General features: G+C 40.0%; 1 protein-coding gene across 1 annotated transcript; it reads right to left on the bottom strand.

Moving 5' to 3' along the window:
- Positions 1–593: 593 nt before the first annotated feature.
- On the bottom strand, positions 594–22,399 carry STPG4 (sperm-tail PG-rich repeat containing 4). The gene is made up of 7 exons (XM_078384034.1): positions 22,349–22,399; positions 19,271–19,336; positions 17,921–18,181; positions 16,567–16,631; positions 14,106–14,154; positions 3,372–3,476; positions 594–1,133 (listed from the first exon to the last, which is right to left on the bottom strand). The coding sequence occupies exons 1-7, from the start codon at positions 22,397–22,399 to the stop codon at positions 1,017–1,019; spliced, it is 714 nt and encodes a 237-aa protein (XP_078240160.1). The 3' UTR covers positions 594–1,016.
- Positions 22,400–23,462: the final 1,063 nt, after the last annotated feature.

Here is a 23,462-nt window from a genome sequence, read left to right as displayed (position 1 = left end):
CAGATATTTGTGGAATCACTCAATTGACAGTTGATTGCGCTACAACGGGTCATTTGCTGTTTAGATTGGAGGAGTATGCTGAAACAGCCAGTCTGAACAGGCCCTGAGTTTTAAAGCATGAGATACCTACAGTATCGAGCAAATTAGTTTTTTTCGCTTCGGAATTAGTCTTCAGGATTGGGGTTCCTTTTAAGTCTCATGTCACAAACATGGACAATCTCCCTTTTTCATCTGCATCACTATTGATGAAGTGCTTCCAGCTTTAATTATGGCTTATTTCTAATATCTGTTTCTGGCCACAGTATTTGGTATTTTAAGCCTGGAAACCAGATAATATTATACTATTAGTGAGCACTAGCACACATACACCCACTCAGAGATCAGCATCAAAGATATAAGCAGCAGGATTCTGGCCAGTGTCTGCCAGCATCCTTGCAAGCTTACTGTAGCTAGTGATGAAGACAAGAAATAGACAGAACATGAAATGAAGGAACTTAACTCTCTCATAAGAATTGGTGCAAACAAATTTGGCACCTGGCATGAACCGAGGAACTGAAACAGAGAAAATTAATCAGACAAAAGGACACAGGTGGTACTGATTCTGTTTGGTATCCTTTAATTTGTGCAACATGCCGAGACAACACTGCACCGTTGAACACTTCTTGGCTATGAACATCTCTTAAAGAACCCATTTGGTGAAGGAATATTGTACATTCAGTCCTCTGATAAGGAAACTTTACATCAAGTTACTTCATCTTAGAATTAAGGCTATAAGAATAACTCTGTTCAAAGATCCTCCAGAGGAATGCTTACTTCTTTGAAACAGGGAACAGCAATGGTATTGCTGAGTTTTGTCCTGATCAGTTATTTTGCTGTGAATGTTCCTTGCTGTACATGAAAGAAGAGTGATGAAGTATACGCTTGGAGAACAAGAAAGAATAGACAATGGAGAAGGCATGGGCCTGGTTTCAAAATCAACACTTGTAAAATTCAGTATATCTACACCACCCTAGATTCTAAAGCTCAGGAACATTGCTGAAGAAGATGGTGTGCTCCCGTCCCATACTGGCAATCGTTCTAGGCTGTTTTGGAACCTGCTTTGTCGGCCAATACATTCCCGGACCAGGTACTTTCTGTATAGAAAGAGAAACAAGCATTGAATGCAAACAGGCTTCCGTATGGTGAAACAACAGAGACAAGAGGAACAGATGCAATCACATTGATGGCTCCTTTGACATTTGCAACATTAGGTTAGCTCTAAGAAAGCATGCCTGTTCCTATTTTAAATTAGCATTTTTCTTTCCGATCTATTCTCTATTAATCATGCGCTGTCAAGTCAATTCTGACTTATGGAGACCTTTTCAGGGTTTTGCAGATACAGAATACTCAGAAGTGGTTTACTATTCCCTTCCTATGGGGACATCCTGGGACAGTGCAACCTGCCCGGATCCACACAGGCTTTCTCTTCTCACGGGAGCCTAGTGGGGAACCAGCCTCTGACTCTGTAGCCAGATACTTAAACCACTGAGCAATTCTGCCAGCACTTCTCTATTAACCCCTCTTTTATGCCCTTGCTCTAATAATCTACAGGTTCCACATATAAATACAACAAACTACATTTCATTGCTTGTCTCAACTAGAGTAGGGCCATGATATTAATTGCTTTTAAGTAAGACAACTCTTATGTAAACTCCTAGGTGGATGATGGAAGAAACACTTAAAATTGTTAAGGACAAGTGAGAATCAAAAGTAAATGTTAACTGTATTTCAGTCCAAATGCTGAATACAGCTTTTCAGCAACTGTCACATAGAGACAAAGCGAACTATTACAATGGTCAGTGTAAAGAAACAGAAGGGAAAAATAAAAAAAGGAAAAACAAGAGATCTCTTCCAGAAGATCCCAGAAATTAAATGGAAATTTTAGACTAGATTAGGAATGCTAAAAGACCAAAAGAGAAGCACACTGTTTGATCAGGATCAAATAAAGAGAATGTGGAAACAGTAAACTGAGCAACTATTTTGTTGTTGTTTAGTCGTTAAGTCGTGTCTGACTCTTCGTGACCCCACGGACCAGAGCACAGCAGGCCCTCCTGTCTTCCACTGCCTCCTGGAAGGCAGTGGAAGAGCAACTATACAGAAGAACTAAAGGAATGACAGATTCCTTTGAAGAGAAATCCTACTATGAAGAATCTGAAATTCTAGAAAGTGAAATGAAAGCTTTTCTGAAATCACTGGGAAGAAATGAATAACCAGGGGTATATAGTGGACCAAAAGAACTATCTCAAGCCACAAAGACAAAAATCTGTCAAAATCCTAACAAGAATATGCCAACCAAGACAGAAAAAAATGGCTTGCAGACTGCAAGTGTTCAGTATACATTCCAATCCCCAAGTGATGCCAAAGAGTGCAGTAACTATAGGCCCATTGGTCTAAATTCCTTTGCAAGCAAAGTGATGCTCAGGGTGTTGCAACAAAGGCTTTTATCTTACATGGAGTGAAAAAATGCCTGATGTTCAAGCTGGATTTCATAAAGGAAGAAGAACTTGAGATCAGATTCCAAATATCTGCTGGCTGTTAGAGTGCACAAAAAATCTTCAGAAGACCGATCTATATACCACAATAGAAATCAGAAGATGACTGAGACTCAGAAGGGGAGCAATGAAGGAATTAGAAAATATCATCAAGTATAAAGATTTGTCACTGGAGGAAAACAACAAGATCATTCACACTATTGTATTTCCAATTACTATGTATGAATGCAAAAGTAAGAGAAGAAAGTTGAAAAGAAAAAAAAAAAGATTCATCTGAAATATGGTGCTTGAGGAGAGCTTTGCAGGTACCCTGGACTGCCAGAAAAAAAAGAGAAGTGTCCTAGATCAAATCAATTCTGAACTTTCTCTGGAGGCAAAAATAATGAAATTGTCATAGTTTGGGCACACTGTGAGAAGGAAAGATTTGATGCAAAAGACAATAAGACTGGAAGGAGTTGAAGGCAACAGGAAAAGAGGAAGACCCAACATGAGAGGGATTGACTCCATCAAGGAAGACTCAGGCTTGAGTTTCCAAGAACTTAGCAGGGTTGCTGAAGACAGGACATTTTGGAGATCACTGATGAATACAGTTGCCATAGCCTGGATGCAACTTGATTGCACATGATAACAACTGACTGGAATGACACTGAGCTTGACTTGGGCTCACAACCTCTTCCTTTTGGCTACAGACCTACCCCAAATGTGGAAAAGTTGCTGTTTTGGATTACAGTTTTCAGAAACCCAAACCAGCCTGGCCAGCTTTCCAAACTGGTTTCTCCCTCTCCCATCTATGCACATGGAACACATCTTGTATTGGCTTCTTTCCTAAATTATACTCACAGTATGAGATGGCAACAGACGTGGCACCTTGGACAGGAAGCATGATCGAATAGGTCCAGGTAGACTTTCTCTTATTTCATATTCACCAGGGCCTGGGCCTTCTTTCTACAAAACAATAAAGGTTTATATTCCCTTTATAATCCACACAGAGAAAAAGGTGATATTGTCATCTTCCTGTGCCAGTCTCTAGTGGTTCTATTCTGGTTTTGCAGATGAGATGGGTGAAAACTCCAGAAGCTTCCTGGAGGGTTGGCAATACTGGGCTTGGATTCTCCAAAGGTGCCCACACTTACCCTAAGGATAGCTCAGAGGTTCAGGTATCTGGCAGAGGTTGGAAGTTCGATTCCCCGGTATGGCTCCTCGAGAGGGACTGGACTTGATGATCCATAGGGTCCCTTTCCAGCTCTGCAGTTCTAAGATTATTATTGTTATTATAAAATTCCTAAAAATTACACGTGCATCCCACCTCTACAATTTTGAGAGGGAATTCTGTTCAGTGTGCTATGCAAACGCACAGCACTTGATAAGTGTACAAACAACTTTACTAGTCTGCTGAGGACTGGCAGAGGAAGGATGGAAATCTATCTTTTAACCTCAATATTTGTTTGCTGGGCACAGAGGAGGTGGTTGCCTCCCCTGGCAGCTTGCTTGAGTTTCTGTACATACTCAGCTGAATGGAATTCAACATGCTCACCTATGTGAAACTCCTTATCATCTATGACCATCAGGCAAGTGCTTAAGCTCAAAGCTGGTGTGGACAATATTGGGCCTTGTTTTATTCAACGCCAACAACATGTAACAGCTGGTAGAGCACGTGCTTTGCGTGCAGATAGGCCCAGGTTTGATTCCTGGCATCTTCAGGTAAAGTTAGGAAAGAATCCTGTCTGAAACCCTGGAGAGATGCTGCCAGCCAGGACTGGTAAAACTGGCCAGATAGATCAAGAGTCTGGCACAGTATAAGGCTGCTTCCTATTTTCCTACACTTCATAGCTTCATAACCCTCCAAACATAGCCACTTTTGGTCCCTTCTTGGGAGAAATGTGGCATATAAATAAAACTAATAAATAAATAAATATGCATTGCAACATAAACAATTCATGACACCCCAAATATGATGTCCATTGAAATACTGAATGTGTTTATTAGGGAATGCCAAATAATCTAACCTCACAACATAAAGACTGGCACAAATCTCTGTGCACAATGTGAGGATGCTAGGGATCCATAAAAAGGGCTCTTGCACCTCAGCACAGAAACTCTGTAAATCTGACTCGGCCAAAGACTATTGGTTTTGAATCGATTTTACCAAATTGGTTGCCATTTGACATGACAACCACAATGCTGAAAGCTGTTTGGTTGCTCTAGGTTTTTTGGGCATATTCTGGAGGTTTTTCTTCCTAATGTTTGCCATAGTTGTGAGGGATAGTTGAGTATTTGTAGCTATGGAATCAGCTTGATGGGTGTAGACTAGCTAACAACACCCATCAATCACAGTGACAGATCATCTCCACCTTATCACAACAATACACTCATAACAAAAAGCACCTTGATCACCATAATCACCTAATCTCCTGAAAAGGACAAAAAGCTGATCCCACAGCTACAAATACTCAACTATCCCACACACTACACCAGAACACAGACAGAGTTTTAACTCCTGTCCTCTAAAGATGCCGGCCATAGAGACTGGCGAAACGTTAGGGAGAAAAATCTCCAGAACACTTTAAACAGCCCAAAAAACTTAGAACAACCATCGGATCCCGGGCATGAAAGCCTTTGAGGAAAGCTGTTTGTCTGGGTCCTTTGACGAAAGACTTATAATGGTGGACAACCAGTCTTTCAAGATCCACCATAACTGATCTTCTAATTAGGGAACCTTGATAAACTTCCAAGGTATTCCAGGGTTTCCAGTATACTGTTTCCACTTTCTAGTTCTTTCATTACCCATCTTGAGAAATTCATAGTTAATTCAGTAAGAGACAGGGTGAGGCTACATTGACTGGAAATTTCTCCTTCGCGACATTCCACCATTGCCTGTTCCACCTGTTTTCTACAAGAGTTTGGAAAAGTCATGAGGGGGCTAATTACAGGACATGAACTTATCCTACAATTTTGGAAGTTGTAGTCACAGGATGTAGGTGTTCTATGTTCTATACTCTACCCACATGCAATAAATGTTCTAAATCATATGGGAGGAAGTTTATTGATTAGGAGCAAGCTCCTTGTTTAGATCTCTCCAGCCAATCAGAAAAGACATGACAGATGGAGTACGGCTACATAATACAGCTCTGCTGTTTCCTCCCATCCAGCCACATATCTGCCATGTTGTTGGAATTGCAAGGGGACTGCATGTATGAATATGGCATCTGTGTTCTAGAAAGAATAACATATATTTTCACCAGAGAAGATCTGAGTAACATTAATTGATTGTGATAGGCTTGCATGGTCCTGAGGTAATTACAAGATATCATCTTTATCTTTCCCAGAGAAACAAACCAACCTTTTACTATATAAACAATAGGCAGAGATCATGAGCTCATTGTTTTGTACCAAAATCATTTAAACCATTCTATCTACTTTCAATCATTCTCAGAAACCAACTTGTGGCACCAAGTTGTCAAGCAACAATTGCATATTCTTCTAATAAAGGCAGGGAAAATACTTATTTATATCTGGTAGACAAGTTAACATCTTATTTTTTTTATCTTGTGTTCACTTGTTAGTATCTGTCAGTCTCCTGAGTGTAAAAATTGTGCTTTTTAACACATTTGACATAGTGGCATCCCTTGTTTATGTATGTACGAATTCTTATCCCCTGTGGCAATTCAATTTTGGTTCATCTTGAAGAGAAAAATGTTTATGAAGTTTGGGATGCGTACAATTATGTCAACATAATGCTTTTCCTTTTGTTAAGTAACAAATTGGAAGAAATAGCATCTATTATAGACAGGGCTTGAAAAATGCACTCGTCCACTCATCTGTGATAAGTGGAAAATGCTGTTCAACAAGTCACAGCTCCCTGCCTGCCTGCCTCCTTTCCTTCTGACTGTCTCTCTCTTGCTCTAAAACTTCAGTCCTCCCCTCCCCCCTCCCATTGCAAAAGAAAAACTGCCCTCTTCTCGCGAGAAGAGAGTTTGAGTGGTACATAGGAGAATGTAGAGGAGTCCCATGCTGGAGAATATGGAGATTCCCTGCCCCCAATTTCAAACGAACGAGGACACATCTTGGGGTGGGAGGGAACTGTGGCTCCTTAAGAGGCTGGATGATTTTGCTTTCAGTTTTATTTTTGCTGGAGACATTCAAAAGAAAGGCATTCAAAATACTGTACAAGCTTCATGACCCCCAGGCACGCAGGTAATAAAGCAACCTAAGTCTGAGGGTATGAATCAGTGATTCTTAATCCCAATATGTTGCAATGCTATAGTCCGGTCATGCTGACTAGTGATATTTTTTACTGACTGCTGAGACATTCTAAAATTTTTCAAGCCCTGGTTATGGAAATGTCCAGCCACTGTCTGTGGAGGCTATAGAGGCTGGTTTATGAACCCTGGAAAGGGTCACCATAAATTGGAATAGACTTGATGGTACACAATTACAATGGGACAGGGAATCTCAGTAGGGATAGCTTCCATGACAAGAAAATCAGAAATTCCTGGTTGCCACAGGTATTAAAGTTACATGTGCCTTGTATGTTTTTCCATGTGGCCATCCTCTCCCATGCCCATCAATGGGCTCTGACTTGTAATAAGATAAAGAGGTAGCACATAAACATCTTTAGAGCAACAATAGCTAAGAAGTTCACCTGCAAAACGCTGCTGCCACTTTGACACGGGGAAATGTTAAGATGCCAATTGCAGCTCATTTGTTGCAAAATATTGGACAGTAGCTGTTATCAATAACTCATTTAAAGAGATGTTGTTTACACGGAAAGTCTCTTCTAGCACAGAAGGCCACCTGGCACGGGGATATTAATGAGATCCTGGAGGAATTTCAAATAAAAGCTTAACATTTATTTAAAAGGCAAAGGACGTCCTTGGAGAATTCATGTTACACATCTTCCTTTTCTGTTCTTTCGAAATTACTGGTGATCAACTATTGAAAGGATGTCTTTATGTTTGACTCTACCATTATTGTCAGACTTCAAAAGTGTCAACTTGATCAGGGAAGTGAGAGAAGTCAAAATCCTCCTCAGCGTTTGATCCAGATTTTGACACAGCTGACATCTGAACATTACCATGTATTTGGAAACTCTAGAAGCATTTTAAATCCTAAACAAACAAATGAAAGCAGGACTGTGTTGCTTTAAATAAATATACAAAAAAGGCATGTAAGCGTAATTTTCTGAAAGGTAAGAGGCATGGAATCAACTAGAATTTACACATGAAAAATACAGCAGGTGAGAAATGCAGAAAACAACACAGTAACAGAAATCCCTGCCAGCATTATTCTTCTTATCACACAAACTATGCAGGCCATAAGAGTATTAATTAATTGTTATATGATTCCCAAATTCTACTTTTTTTTAACATTTCCCAAGATAACCAAATTCAACAGAGGTTTTGCTGTGCTTTACAGTATCCTTGGCACTGAAGTCGTAACAACAATGGCAAATAATATCAGAATTGCTCTGGAACTGGAATGAATCAACCTGAAGTTACCCCACACACCCTTTATCTCAATTTTTCCCCTCCACTGTTCTGAGGTGTCTACTTTTTTTCTGCAATGAACGCATTTGTATTGGCTCAGGCAGTGGGGTCCCTTGAGCTGATGCATATATTTGGATCCTTCTGTGGAGGGGATTTTGTAGCCATTCTATTTCTAACCATTTCATGTGGCGATGGCAACAGTGATGCAGGGCAGTGGGCCCATTCAGATGGAAAGCTGGCTTGAATTCTCTCCTCCCCAAACCTGGGACCTGGATCTGGTGAGGAGCCTGTTGCCTTCCAGATACTAGACTCCAGCTCCCATCAGCACCTGGCAATACAGCCGGTGATCAGGGGTGATGGGAGTTGCAAAGCAAAATGGGCTGCTTATATACCACTTAATGCACTCTCTGGATGGTTAAAAATTTAATTATACAGTGGTGCATTGACTTACGAACATCCCAACATACGACCATTTCGAGTTGTGACCAGCTCCAGCCACAAAATTTTGCTTCGACCTGTGGCTGGAGCTTCGAGTTGCAAACAAAAGAGGCAGGGGAAAAAGGCAGGGAATTCAAATTACAGGACTGGTCAGTGAAGAGGTTCTTTGTAGCTCTTTTTCCCCAACAGTTAGTGTGCACACGTTTGCATAGAGGCTTCTGACTGCCTGGTGCTGCTTTCTGCTTCTGGGTCAGTACATTTACTGGATTTTACAGGGTGGGTTTGGGTTTGGGGGGGTATGTTTCTGTGCTGTTTGTTCATTTTTTGGTGTGTGTTTTTCCAGCTCCATTGCGTTCCAATGGGGCTGGCTGTGTGGGGTGTGTGTTTTCCCCCCCAGCCCCATTGCATTCCGATGGGGCTGGCTGTGTGTGTGGGTTTTTTTGGATTATTTTTCACCCCCATCGTGTTCTGATGGGGCTTGCCGTGCTTTGTTTTGGTTTTTGGTGATTATTTTTCTTGTCTGGAACGGATTAATTGTGTTTCCATTCATTCCTATGGAAAATGGTGCTTCGAACTCAAGTTGTAAGCAGTCTTGACTGCAGTACTGCAGTGTAACCACTCTGCCCTGAGGCTCCTACTAAGATTAAATAAAGTTATAATTCAACAGCATCCAGAGGACCACTGGCTCTCTACTCAAACCTTTATCATTTCCTCGTAGGGTAAGGACTGAAAATCCCGTATCAATTTGGTTGGCCTTCCTCAGTGTTTCTGAGTTCCAGGAAATTGTGCTATGTCCAATCTGGCAACACATTTCTTGATTTAGGAAGAAGTAGAGCTTGGAAATGTTAAGTTAATGTCCCATCTAGCACAGTCAATGACCATACTGGACAAGAGATTTGGGGAACTGTAGCTTCCCCCAAAGTAATTTTATTGGACTCTTTATCTAGAATATAGGGAGTTGCTTTGTATTGTGTCAGACCACGATTTGTCCATCCAGGCAAGTGGGTCCTTCGCACCTGAAAAGAGGAGATTGTTCTAAATGCTGCTACTTTGTCCTTTTAAAAAAAGGAGGAAGAAAGAGAAAAAGATACCAAAAATAAAAATATGTGCACTGTTTACTTAGCTAAGAGTAGTACCAGGTTAAAAACACATATTAAAAGATATGTGTATTTCCAGTATTACAGTGTTTCCCCTCCAAGCATGTACTGTAGTTCCTTCAAAATGCAATCTGATTTGCGACTGAAACCCATATTTACCTTCCAAAGACCAAACATAAAACAAAAGCAAACTAATCTACAAAATGTAAAGCCAGCCAAACTCTTGCTAGGACAATCAGATGTCTTTTGTCACTTCAGGCAGTTCTAATAATATCCAGTCTGGGTCTCAGTATACCTGCATGTAAACACATCCATCCTTTGTCACAAGGGAGGTAAATCATACATGCATGTGTAAGAATGAGAAAATACACAATATTTCTCATCACCTGCAAGACAGCAAGACATTTTCTGTCAGTCTTAACTAGAGAGCTTGTTTTCTTTGTGGAGGCGCCAACACACACGCACACGCAGAGGGGAAAGAGACTAGTTTTGCACAAACATATTTTACACAGATTGCAGAATTCATGAAGAGGAAAAAAGCTCTCATCTTGTTCTCTAAAACTTGCAGGGGTTTTATATAGTCTTTACCGCCTTATCTTTTATAGTCACCACTATCCTTCCTGTTGTGTCAAACATTAAATTAGAAGCTATTTAAGCAGAGATTTGTTCTCCACCCTTTTATGCTGTACGATGAGGCATGAAGAATAATAACAAGAAGCAAATGTTAAAATACGATTTGTGGGGCCTTATCTTTTTTCTACATATATGGTCCCCATATAACCTTCTCCAGTCGTTCCTAATTCCTTCTTCTCATCCATTAGCTCCTTGCCCTCAAATAGGCAGGCAAGAAAATAAAGGGAAACACTTTTCTAAATTATTCCAAAGCAACTTGGCTGCCATCTGACAGAAAGACAGATATTTGACTATACATTTTGCTCAGATCTTAGTATTTCTCCTTTGTGCAATATTTTTGGTTGTCTACACACAAACAAACACAGAGAGAGAGAGATTGAGAGAGAGAGAGAGAGAGAGGAAGGAGGGGTATGCAAAGCTCTCATAGCCCCTAACATCTGTGGTATTCAAGGTCTTTCAGATAATTCTGGCTGTGTCAAAGTGACAGCTTCAGCGAGTTGAGTGATTTGTCTTTTGGGGAGATTCATATCATCTATATGCTCTTTTCAGTGCTTTCAGGCTCAAGCCATTTATCAAGATTATGGTAGGGATGACTCATAGGCTCTCCGGCTGATACACTTGCTTAATATTGATGACAAGCTTTCAATGGTTCCTCATGGCCTCTGCACCTGAATTCTGGGCATTATTAAGTGGAGGCCCAGTTGCATCAATAATGTCAGCACACTCATTCTTCATCTCTGAATCTGGATAGTTGGCAATCAACACATCCATCAAGTATGAAATGTGTGGCCTCCTGTATCTTGCAGAGAAGGCTCAAGATCTTGTGAGGGCAGGAACTTCCAATATGGATTCTCTTTCCTTCAGCTGTCTTCCAGTTTGTATGATCTGTAGGGTTATGCCAAGCATTTGGTGTTCAGAAGTACACACATCATCTGGCCCATCAATTCTGAGGATCAAAGTGGATGAGGCACTAGCTTCACAATTAGAGGCTGGGAGGATGTTTTCCCTCCAGGCCAATTCCTTCAAAGTTCTGTTCCTCAACAATTAGACTTGAAGATGAAATTTCTCTTTTACTTTTGAATGACAGATGTTGAGCTGAAGGTCTAAATTGGGAATGAGGAAACTTTTTCAGGCCAAAAGCCTCTTATCCTACTATCATATAGAACATTTGCCTTTGGTGCCCCCTGTTTTGTCGTGTCAAATTTGGTATTGTTTATTTACATACATACAGACCTTTATTGGCATTAAAAAAGTACAGTATATTTTAGCCCAAAAATAAAACTGTAAGATATAATAAGTCCTTTAAAACCATATTAAAATAGGGGGGATTAATACAAACATGGTCTATACCTGGGAGATAGTCTCTCTAATTTGAATCGCAGATTGTAAAAAGCAAGCAACATGAGTAGTGACATAATTGTTTTCCCCATGGACTAAAAAGCAAACCTTGGCATTATCAGAAAGATCTTGAGAGTCATAGAGTAATGGATCAAGAAATCTGGCTCAGGAGCTGCTATAGAAGGGACAGTCCAAAAGAAATTTGTCATTGTTTATTTGTAGGTTATTGGTGTGTGTTTCATTTATTGTTGTAAACTGCCCAGATTGGTGCATTGCACTAAAGGGGCAGTAAGTAAGCAAGCATACAAACAAGCAAACAAATAAATATGTTTCTAAACAGTTTTTGGGTCTAGATCATATGCTAGAGATGAGAATTCTCAAACCAAAAAATAGGAATAATTAAAACAAATAAAACATGGTCAAGGTGGAATTCTTTCTGATTTCTTCTCCTTCCATCTCTTTCTCTCTCTCTTTCTTTCACAACTTCTAAATCTTCTCCTTTCACACATGTCTATTTCCTTCCTTCCTTCCCTTTCTTTTTGTTTCTGAGTGGTCTGCCTCTCATTCCGCCTACAGAGTGAAATACCAGCAATTTGCTGGAAAAGGAAGAGAGCAATGTTGCTATTGTGGGGTATTGTAAATTTTGTTGTTGTTGGTTGGTCGTTAAGTTATGTCTGACTCTTTTGTGACCCCATGGACCAGAGCATGCCAGGCCCTCCTGTCTTCCAGTGCCTCCTGGAGTTGGGTCAAATTCATGTTGGTAGCTTCGGTAACACTGTCCAACCATCTTGTCCTCTATCGCCCCCTTCTCCTCTTGCCTTCACACTTTCCTAACATCAGGGTCTTTTCCAAGGAGTCTTCTCTTCTCATGAGATGGCCAAAGTATTGGAGCCTCAGCTTCAGGATCTGCCCTTCCAGTGAGCACTCAGGGTTGATTTCCTTCAAAATGGATAGGTTTGTTCTCCTTGCAGTCCAGGGGATTCTCAAGAGTCTCCTCCAGCATCACAATTCAAAAGCATCAATTCTTTGGCGGTCAGCCTTCTTTATGGTCCAGCTCTCACATCCATACATCAGTACTGGAAAAACCATAGCTTTGACTTTATCGGCAAGGTGATGTCTCTGCTTTTTAAGATGCTGTCTAGGTTTGTCATCGCTTTCCTCCCAAGAAGCAGGCATCTTTTAATTTCGTGGCTGCTGTCACCATCTGCAGTGATCATGGAGCCCAAGAAAGTAAAATCTGTCACTGCTTCCATATCTTCCCCTTCAATTTTCTAGGAGGTGATGGGACCAGTGGCCATGATCTTAGTTTTTTTGATGTTGAGCTTCAGACCATTTTTTGCGCTCTTCTCCTTCACCCTCATTAAACTCCCTAGTGTAGTTAGTAGTGCTTGCACTAATGGGACAGCATATAAATCCAGTCATTCAGTCAATCCATTCATTAGATATGTTCACTTGGATTAATGTGCAAAAACAGAGCAAGTAATTAGTATTTGTTTGATTTGGGGGTGTCTATAGGGCAGAACAAAGAGCTGCCATTCATCCCAGAATCAGAGCGACACTCTTAAAAAATCCCTCTTCTTCAATTTGGCATTTGTAGGCTTAAAAAAATCCATCTATGATTTGAACCAAGGAAAGGGGAAAACATTCTGTTGGCACCAAGGGAAAAAGTGAGTGAAAGCTGAACCCACCAATGGAGCCTAAGAGGTTCCCTGGATATTCTAGCCACAGAGTACAAAGAGGGAGGGCTCAGGACAGCCATGCACTCTTGCAGCCATTTTAGGAAGCTATAGGACAAAGCAAAAGATCAGTGTCACTGCTTGAATAGCCTTTTCCCATTCTAGAACACTTTCCTTGATTTTTATCCCCTTTCAATCTCTGTTTTACAGTAGCAGATAGTTTTGAGCTACAATCTGCAGGATGCACTGCTGGGAAGTAAAGAATTTTTTTTTTTTTTGTGCAGTTGGGCATATGGAATTTAATGAGCTAGGCCACTTCATAAAAAGAAATAGATGAGGATAAAAGAAAACACAGATGAATGCCATTTCTCTTTCAAATCTTAATCAGTTTGTACTAATAGAGTTGGATCCATAATTTGCATTGCGTGGTTGGAAGGGCTTCTTTCATGTGCAGAAGTCTTTTGATCTGGTGGAACGTTTCGGCTGCCGGGAAATGAGGAAGGAGCCATTTTCATCTCTTTCCCTCTTCCGTGCCTCTATGTCCGCTGGAGATATGTTCAAAAGACTCAGTTGACCCTCCTGAGCTGTGGGGAGATGGTCTTGGCTGGTGTGTGTGTGTATATGTGTGTGAAACTGGTGTCAATCCCCACACAGACACTTCTGCGGCAGGAGCATTCTGGTCAGAACTCTGCTCCAAGGAAGATACTACCAGTGGATTCATTCCACATTAAGACTTTTCTTAAGCTCCCTTCCCAGCGTTAAGAGATCTTGATACAATTTGTCCTGGTTTGGGGACTGGGAAGTCTAAATACTCTAGTAAAAATTATCCAGACAAGAAACACTGAAACTTGGGTTGCTTTTTTCTTTTCTTGGAACACCGGCATCATTTATGATGATGGTACTTACCGGGGGGAAAGCGGGAAACCTCTGAACTCCTGATCGGAACATGTAATGCCTACATTTATAAGGGGGAGAGAAAATGAAAGTATTTTTGAGCTTCAGCAAAGCTCTGAGTCATATCTTTAATGTGAGTTCCTTTGATGGCAAATGCCAACTCACTTCTACCCTACCGATGTATACAGAATGCAGAGCACACCATGTGTAAAACAGCTACCTGACTGCCATCAACAACCCAATATGGACCAACCCCGCACACCCAACCCAAGTGAAGCTCACCTTACCCCCCCTTCATACTTTGGGAAAGTTTCCTTCTTAAGCTCTTCCTTTTATTAATCGCATTCAGCTAGACTGCTCAAACTGCAGGCTAAACTCTATATTATACATGCCATTAGAAACGCAAATTAGTTTTGTAGAAGTACATAGTCACACTTGAAAGACTCTCCCTACCACCCAACAACAAAGCACAAAACAAAATACAATATATTCGCGAAGGCTTTCACGGCCGGGATCTAATGGTTGTTCTGGGTTTTTCGGGCTCTTTGGACGTGTTCTGAAGGACAGTAACCTGTGCTGTCCTCTGAAGATGCCAGCCACAGAGACTGGAGAAACATTGGGAAGAACAACCTTCAGAACATGGCCAAAGAGCCTGAAAAACCGAGAACAACCAAAATACAATAATTTGCAAACAATAGGTGTGAAAGACTTCTGCTGTGACCATCAGATCTTTTCAGAACTGTAGGAATTTCATTCATTCATTCATTCATTCATTCATTCATTCATTCATTCATTCATTCATTCATTTATTTATTTATTTATTTATATCCCGCCTATCTGTTCTTGCAACCACTCTTTCCTAGTCATGGACTATTGTAATGTATAGTTGCTCCTGAGGGCTACTAATAGGGTGCAGGTTATAATTCTGAATTAGCACAAAAACCCAGATCAAGATTCTCATGCATCTGTAAAGCTCAGTGAGTGACCTTAGTCTTGTCACTGTTCTTCATCCTAACTATTTCACTGGTTGTTTTGAATTATTTGCTTACTGCTGTGTGATGTCCAATTAGCTTCTTTGCCTTGCTGTGTTCTGCATCATTTTATGTTTACCATATTTTTTTCTCAATCTTCTTCTATTTGCTGCTTTGAGCATTTTTAATATAAATAAATAAATAAATAAATAAATAAATAAATAAATAAATAAATAAATAAATAAATAAATAAATAAATAAATAAATAAATAAATAAATACGATCCATAAGAACCACTGGCCACCTATCCTGTATATCAGACCTGGGCAAAGTGCGGCCCGAGGGCCACATACGGCCTGTGAGCCGCTCCTGTCAGCCCACCGGTCGTCGCTCCAGTCCAGTGTTCAAGCACTTCTTCAAGCCCAGAACAGACTGGATTTCTCTCTCTGAACAAGTTGAACATCAAAACCATTTGTAGCAAGTTGATCAGTTGCTTATCTTTAACATAGCGCAAAAAACCTCTTTAGTATTTGTGAAGATTAACAAGTTTAAAATGAAAACAATCATAACATCACTGTTTCATTTTATTTTTAAGTAAAGTTGGTTCGGCCCCCGAACACAGTTCAGATATTTCATGTGGCTCCCTATAGAAATTACTTGCTCACCCCTGCTGTATATCCTGGAAGAAAATGCTTTCTACATGTACATTTGAGGTAAGGACGAGTCAGAGGTCTTGAAAAGGAACCTCATGGCACAGTGGTTAAACTAAAGTACTGCAGTCGAGACTCTGCTCACAAGCTGTGTTCAGTCCCTGCAGACTCAGGTAGTCAGCGTGAAGCTGACTCAGTCTTTCATCCTACTGAGAGACGTGTAGCCTGCATAATTAAAATGTAAGCAGTCCAGAGAGGGCTTTCAGAGCTATAGGGCAGTATATGAGCAGCACACGTTTCGCTTTGCTTTTGGATTACAGTACTTCTTGCTGTCTGGCAGCGAGTACTCTATACTAGCAAACTGCAGAGACAACATTACAGAGAAATCAAACTACTGTACCTCACTAAACTACAAATTCCTGAATTCCATAGAAAAGAACCATGACAGCACTTGGTATCAATTGCTATAACTGTGTACCATAGAAAACTTCAGTAATAATAAGTCATAAGACATAATTTAAGACCTTTTACAGGGAATTACACTCTGGATTGCAACCTAGAGAGCCAAGTTTGCAGAGAACTGACCAGCATTTGTCATATGTGCTCAGAGAAAATGGAGGTCAAGCCGTCAACAAAGCATTTTCCTGAACTGGAATAATTTTTTTAAAGTTTAAGCCTGCTTTACTAAACTCAGCAACAATCTATTGTGGCTGTCAGTACCAAAGGTTGTTTGATCTCGGATTTGCTGCGGATTTGAAATGGGGAAAAACAAAGTCCTCAAAATTAAGCGGGCAAAAATTACCAGTACGTTTCAGGGGGAGAATAACAGTTAAAAGGGATTTTTTTACTTACTTGGTTGGAAAAGTGGGGACTGGAGGAGGGAAAAGATCATATTGTCCAGGATCTGTATCTATCGTCTGCGTGAAATCAAAGCACAGTAGACAAATGTAGGTAACTCAAGTTTCCTGGCTTTAATTATTTGAAATACATGTTTAATGATTTCAGAAATGACTCACAAATCTAAACATATTAACATTTCTATATAGAATACAAAATACCAATGCACAATCCAGTTTTCAAAGTAAGAGCAGCATCAAATGGCATCCAAAAATGGAAAAGAGCATTCTTTTAACATTATTTCTGAAACAAGAAACAAGAAGATCCAATAGATGCAAAAGGGCAGAGAATTCTAAAGGTAAGGGTCCATGACTGAAAAGACCCCCATTTCCTCTTGCCACCCACCTCACTTGGACAATGCAAAGCATTCGAATAAGAGCTTAACAAGTGGGCAGGTTCATGCAGGAAGAGGCAGCTGTCCGTTTCCAGGTAGTCTGTTTCTGAATTACTGGGGCCTTCATGGCCATAAACAGTCATTTGACTAAACTAAAGGCAGTAATGCTTGGAAAAGTTGAAGGCAGAAAAAGCAGAAGACCAAATATGAGCTGGATTGACTCCATAAAGGAAGCACCATGCTTGAGGTTGCATCAGTTGAACAGGGCTGTTAATAAGACAACATTTTGGAGGTCATTCATTCACAGAGCTGCCATAAATCAGAGGGAACTTGACAGCACATAACAACAATAAGACGGCACTGATTCTGTTCTTACCAGTGCATGGTTATGAAATAGGGCTTAATGAGCATGACCTGCAATGACAGGATGAGAGATGGTATGTTTCTATTCCATGTTTCAGCTAGCCAGCTATGATTTAATCCAAGACTGGTCTCCACTAGGTTGTGTCCCCCTATCGTGCCCCCCGAAACTCCAGACACAAAGAATCCTCGGTCCTTTCTGAACTCTGTTCTGAAGACTAACCCCTCATTAGTTGTCTGTTCTGGTAAATCCTGGGGTCCCTCTGACCTTGTTTGAACCTTCAGCTGGGATGATTTTATTTTTTTGCTTAATTAGGATCAGTACATGAATATAAGCTCCTATCACCATATATGATAACTTTGGTGCAATACGACTAGTGCAGTCTGACATGCTCCAAAAACACATTTTGCCAGTATGGCATATTGAATAAAGTAGTGCTGGAGAACTTTTAATTCTCCTGCTGTTTTGGACATGAACTATGTGAAGCCCCAGCCAATGATAATGGTCCCCTGGGAGTTGTAGTCCGAAACATCTGGAGGGCCTAAGGTTGGCCAGCCCTCATTTAAACGTAAGTGATCGAGATAAATGGGACCTTATCATTTGTTTATGTTTACCTTGTCTCTATAGGATAAACATGCAGGACTTTGCCTTGGAGTACTCTTAAAAGAATACGTTGCAATTTTTTTCTGGGCTAGTTCTACAAAAGAAGGAGGGATGTACTTGAAGGTGTCTGGTAGAGTTAGATCAGGAAGCTGTTGGTAGATAGATGCTCTCTTTCTGCCTTCACCTTTAAAATTATATGTTGCTTTCACTGGATTCATCTGGGCATCTTCAATAAAATCTCGGACAGGATAAGTCCCTGGTATGGGTGTTGGCTGGTGGAAGAAACATATTATCTCAACTTTACAATGCATGTATGCAGATATAGCTTTTGCTCTTAGCACTCCCTTTCCAATAAAACACCATTTAAGAAACTTAGGATAGCTGAGCTAGAAGGCATACACAGTAAAGTCTTTTTCCTTTGACCCACAATGCTCTGAAGGAACAGGAATATACAGACACAGAGAGAGTGGGAGAGGGAGAGAAACTGAAATCCAGTTAGTGCAGCTCTATGATATGAATGCTGATAATGTAATAACCATAAGACATTATTATTTTATTTTATTTTATTTTATTTTATTTTATTTTATTTAAAATGCTGGGCTCCCAAAGTTACCTAGGGATCTTTTTTGACCTTGGTAGCCTTGGGATGCAAGAGAAAGCCTTTAATATCCAAAAATCACTGCTGCTGGACTACAGGCAACAAGTTTCAGGTATTATAGGCTCCCCCCCACCACAAAAATAAAAGTGTCCCAAGGCTCTCAAAGGTTTCCCCTCTTTTAAGAAGTTAACTCTTCGGTATTGCATCAGTTGGAAATCCTCATCTAACACATCACAGATGAAAATGGGAATGCATTTTTGTACATGGTTGCAAACCCTTATTTTCACATCAGCAACAGTCTGTGTGGTATCCCCAGTAATAATGCAAATTATTATACTGTAGTGCAAGTTGCAATGCAAATTACTTTGCCTAGGGCATGAATAGTTGATCAAGAGCCATTTGATTTACAAAAGATTTGTCGTTTTTTGGACTTTCTTTGGATGCACAGCTATGGGGACCTTCAGTATCCATATTCTTTGAAATTTATCACTACACTCCTGTTTGATCAGTATGAAATCAGCAAGGACTCAGTAAATGGGAGAATGTGATAATGCCAGAGTACACATGGAAGGACATTACTTAATAGGGGGAACAAAGGCTATATGTCCCTGCGTAGTGGCTAAATCAATGCTGAGTGTTTTCAGATACTGTAGCATTGTGCAGCTCCTCCGCAGACTGGCTATGGTGTCATAAAAGATTTACGGTATGTCTCTGCCTTGGGAAATCAAAGGCCGGCAATTAATTGCATTTACATTATACATACCCGTAGTGATTCCCTCCACCATGCATCTCTTTTAAGTTCAGGCTCTTCCTTTTCCCTTTCGCCTGCCTTCAAAGAAACACAGATGTTATACTCACAATATGTACTGTTTTATATTTATTTATAATATTTTAAACTTGCCTTTCTCTTTAAAAGGACCCAAGGCGGTGGACTAGAACTCAGGCCTGGGTTCAAATCTCTGCTTAGCCATGGAAGCTCACTGGGGTTGTGGAACAAGTTAAAACCACTCCTTAAATATCTCATTTACCTTGAAAACCCTTTTAGGGCTACTGCAAGTCAAATGTGACTTGACAGCACATAATACAGTATAGCAACAAGACCCAATATGGTTTAAAGATAAATCTGGACAACAGACTGAGCAGCAGGCACGCAACTCACCTGTTTGCAGTCTTTGTCCGTCTTCTGAGAAATACTGCATTTCTATCTAAATTACAGTAACGATTGATAAACAGGCAACTCTACATGAAATTGAGCATTGCAATGTTTTGTGCAAATTCATGTCCCCTTCTCTCTCTCTCTCTCTCTCTTTCTCTCTTTCTCTTTTTGGTCATATATCTTCCACTTTTTGGCCACCCAAATAATGTTGCCTAGAAAAATTTAAACCCTGCATACAAACATATGGAAAAGAGGACCAACTACAGCTAAACTGCTCAATAAACAGAATGGGGGGCCTTTTCTGTAGTGGCACCTAAACTCTACAGCTCTTTCTATGGAGTGTTTGACCAATTTCCTCATTGGTAAAATAAAGCTTTAATTAAAAGGCCATTATATCAGATTTTCCAGTCGGTCTTTTCAGGGTATTTCTGTTCTGCTGATGTCTCTTACCATTGGTTTCTTTAATTGTTTACACTTGAGTCTACTAAGAACTTTAAACACTATAGAATAGGTTTTAATTCAGACTGTAGTTTGTACCAGTGTTAGTAGTAGAAAGAAGGGTTATCTAATTGAATAAGATATATTTCTTTAATATTCTGTTTTTTAAAATTGATCTGGACCCATATGCCTCGGGTTAATTGGACTGGGTGGAATACTTAAATTGGTTTGTTTGTTTTGATTGATTTTTTGAAATCCAGACGCTTAGCAAAGGTCAAGAGAGCATGGTTTTCAGTGGGTGTTGACCACTTATTCATAAGAGACTGTGAAATTACTTTCACAATTCATTATGTAATTCCTTATCCAAAGTAATTTATTACCCTTAATGTTAAAAATGTAGTCACTCTTTAGATTGCTCGTTATGTTGCTTCTTACATTTTGCTACCTTTGGAGGAAACCCTGGCGATTGCAAAGACAATGGTACAAGACTTTAAAAAATTCCTCTCAACACATTTCTAAAAGTAGCTTTAAAAATTACTAGAGAATAGCCAGGTTCCTTGTGACATCATAAAGATTTCTTGTTGTTTCTCATAAAGATTTCTTGTTGTTTCTGTACTGGAGATTAAACATATCTGGACTGGCTTTGAATGCGGTGACCCTAAACAGATGATGATGCTTTACATCCAAACCACCACCACTATGTTCTTTTGTTTCCTGCCCTTCTTTTCTTATTTATTTTAACTTGAATGATCAGCTGTAACAATCTGTTGTTTTCCTTTCTGATTACTTAACCAAAGCAATCTAATTTTCTTCATTTTATGGGTGGCATGATATCTTGGCCTTTATTCATATATCTCAATACTTCTTGATTTGGCACCCTTAAAGTCTTAAAGATCAACATGATTTATTTGGCATACACTTTTGTGCACTGCAGTTGGGACATGGTGGCGCTGCGGGTTAAACCACTGTAAGGTCTGTAGATCTTCAACTGTAAGGTCTGTAGTACTTCAGCTGTAAGATCGAATCCACGTGACAGAGTGAGTGCTTGCCGCTTGTCCCAGCTCCCGCCAACCTAGCGGTTCGAAAGCATGAAAATGCGAGTAGATAAATAGGGACCACCTCGGTGGGAAGGTAACAGCGTTCCATGTCTAAGTCGCACTGGCCATGTGACCACGGAAGATTGTCTTCGGACAAACGCTGGCTCTATGGCTTGGAAACGGGGATGAGCACCACCCCCTAGAGTCGAACACGACTGGAGAAAAATTGTCAAGGGGAACCTTTACCTTTACCTTTTGTGGACTGCGGCCATTCCATTAGATGAAATCCACAAAAGCTTATGCTGTAATTGGTTAGTTCTTGACATAACACAAAACTCTTTGTTGGTTTTGCTGCCATAGATTAACATGATTAGGGTCCGAGAAACAAAAGAAAGTATTATTGTACTTTCTCAATGTGACTCTATTGAAAGTGTGACTCAATGCGACTCTTGTTGAAAAGAGTGGCTTGTTACAGGTAGCTGCTTCACTAATAGCTAAAAACAACTAATGTCTTGTGGTTTCTTACAAACTAGAATCTTATTTGGATAAACTTTCATGGACTGTAGCCAGCTTCTTAAGAAATCACATACAGTCCACAAAAATATGCATTTAAGGTGCCATTTATTAAAAGATGGGCATTGTTTATCAATTTTTGGAATGACAAAAGAAGCAAAAATTATTTTCCCTTCTGTTTTTCCAGCTGGATCAAAACATATAATTTTCCATTCTCAATCCAAATGGTATTTTTAAAATAGCATATAAATGCAGCTATTTCTCTTTGTATTGTATATTGAGAATGTCAAGTCTTGAATTTTTGGTTATTCTTGAATCACTCCGGTTATTTATGTGAGCAGAGACTGCAATGTACCACCTTTGTTGAACCATTTTGGAATCTGGCATTCCTAATGACATTTTTGTAATCAAGTGACTTAATTGAAAATAAATACGCAGTGTTTAAAGATTTTCAAAAAGGTGCCAGAATACATTTTCTTAGTTTTATTTTGCTACAGCAGACTATTGACTAACATAACTATTGCCTGGATTTTATTGTTTGTCAGCTGTGCTAATAACCTTGCGAATAACAGTTTTTGAGAAATCAACCCATCCAGAGACAGACTTTTATGGTGTTTCTTCACTTGGAACGTAGGACTCTTACAAGACCGTGTCTAGACACCTCCGATCAAGTGAAAGACTGATCCTTTGCACTTACTCCAGACTGTCTGCTTGCTCTGCTAACGTCACTGCTGCCAGTACCAGCCATGTCTGTGTTTTATTTTATTATTTTTATGGAACTGACTGCTCCTGTCAGGTTGCATCAGAGCTATCATAGCATCTGTGACATCATAATCCATGAGTTATAAATTTGAATGTTCTTTCAGAGACAAGGGATGACAGCGAGAAAGCAAGAAGCTTCTTGGACAGAATCATCAATTAAAGGCTTGGAAAGAAAAGTCTGGTCAGCTTCTAAACTGGTAAACTGGTTGTGTGGGTTTTGCATTGCTTCAGAAAGCCTGCAAAACGTGTTTAGCCAGAGGCAAGAAAGGGACAAAAGAAATGACTGTGTATACCATTACTGGTAGCAAAAGCCTGCTTGAAAGCAATAATAATACTTTCATCTCTTTAAAAACAAAACTAGAGTCTGACTCCAACCATAGATGCTGCCTAGGCTTTTATTAAAACAAACCAGCACAGTATGTAATGGAAGAAATAATGCCACCGGCCAAGTACTAAAAAGACTGCTACCCCTGCACTCACAGAGTTGCAGTTCTCACTGTACAGAAAGCTAAACAATAGGACAAAGTGCTTTTGAAACTTAAGAGGATAATCAGATGTATTTTGTGACATCTCACAATAATTTACTGTTCAAAGGCAATTCTGTTTTTTTAATGTGAAATTCAAATTGTTCCTCATGTCCTGATCTATCTTTTCAGATCTCACGCAGCACTGCAAATTGAGTTCCCCCTTGACAAGATCAGTTCTCCCTTAGCTTTGAATCTTGCCCCCTCCCATTTTACTTGATTACAGGAGTCAATCTGCATTAGATCACAACCTTTCCAATGCCTGCAGAGACTGAACAGAATGAGATTGATCCCCCAAGCCTTCTAGATGATGGTATACTAGGCTCGCTGGAGGACTGGTCAGTTTTATAATTACCACCTCTTATCTTCTATTTGAATGTAATGGATTGTTGGCAAGGGGGGAGGGTCAGGGATAGCACCCAATCATAAGCAAAATAAAGTGTATTTCAAGAAAATCAGAGGACCTCCATTTTTAGAGGATTTTAAGGATTCTACATGCCCATGGACAATGGATTTGAATGGAGC

This window comes from Pogona vitticeps, chromosome 1, assembly GCF_051106095.1.
Source record: "Pogona vitticeps strain Pit_001003342236 chromosome 1, PviZW2.1, whole genome shotgun sequence".
Lineage (NCBI taxonomy): Eukaryota > Metazoa > Chordata > Lepidosauria > Squamata > Agamidae > Pogona > Pogona vitticeps.
The sequence above is the reverse complement of the archived record's forward strand: the minus strand, read 5'-3'. Positions and strand labels throughout refer to the sequence as shown.

Coding starts and splice junctions, on each gene's coding strand:
- STPG4 (XM_078384034.1), bottom strand. CDS start 22,399: ATGGCTGGTACTGGCAGCAGTGACGTTAGCAGAGCAAGCAGACAGTCT. Junction 16,632..17,920: donor GTTTATCCTATAGAGACAAG/GTAAACATAAAC, acceptor GATTTCACGCAG/ACGATAGATACAGATCCTGG. Junction 3,477..14,105: donor GGTTTCCCGCTTTCCCCCCG/GTAAGTACCATC, acceptor ATTGTTTTGTAG/AAAGAAGGCCCAGGCCCTGG.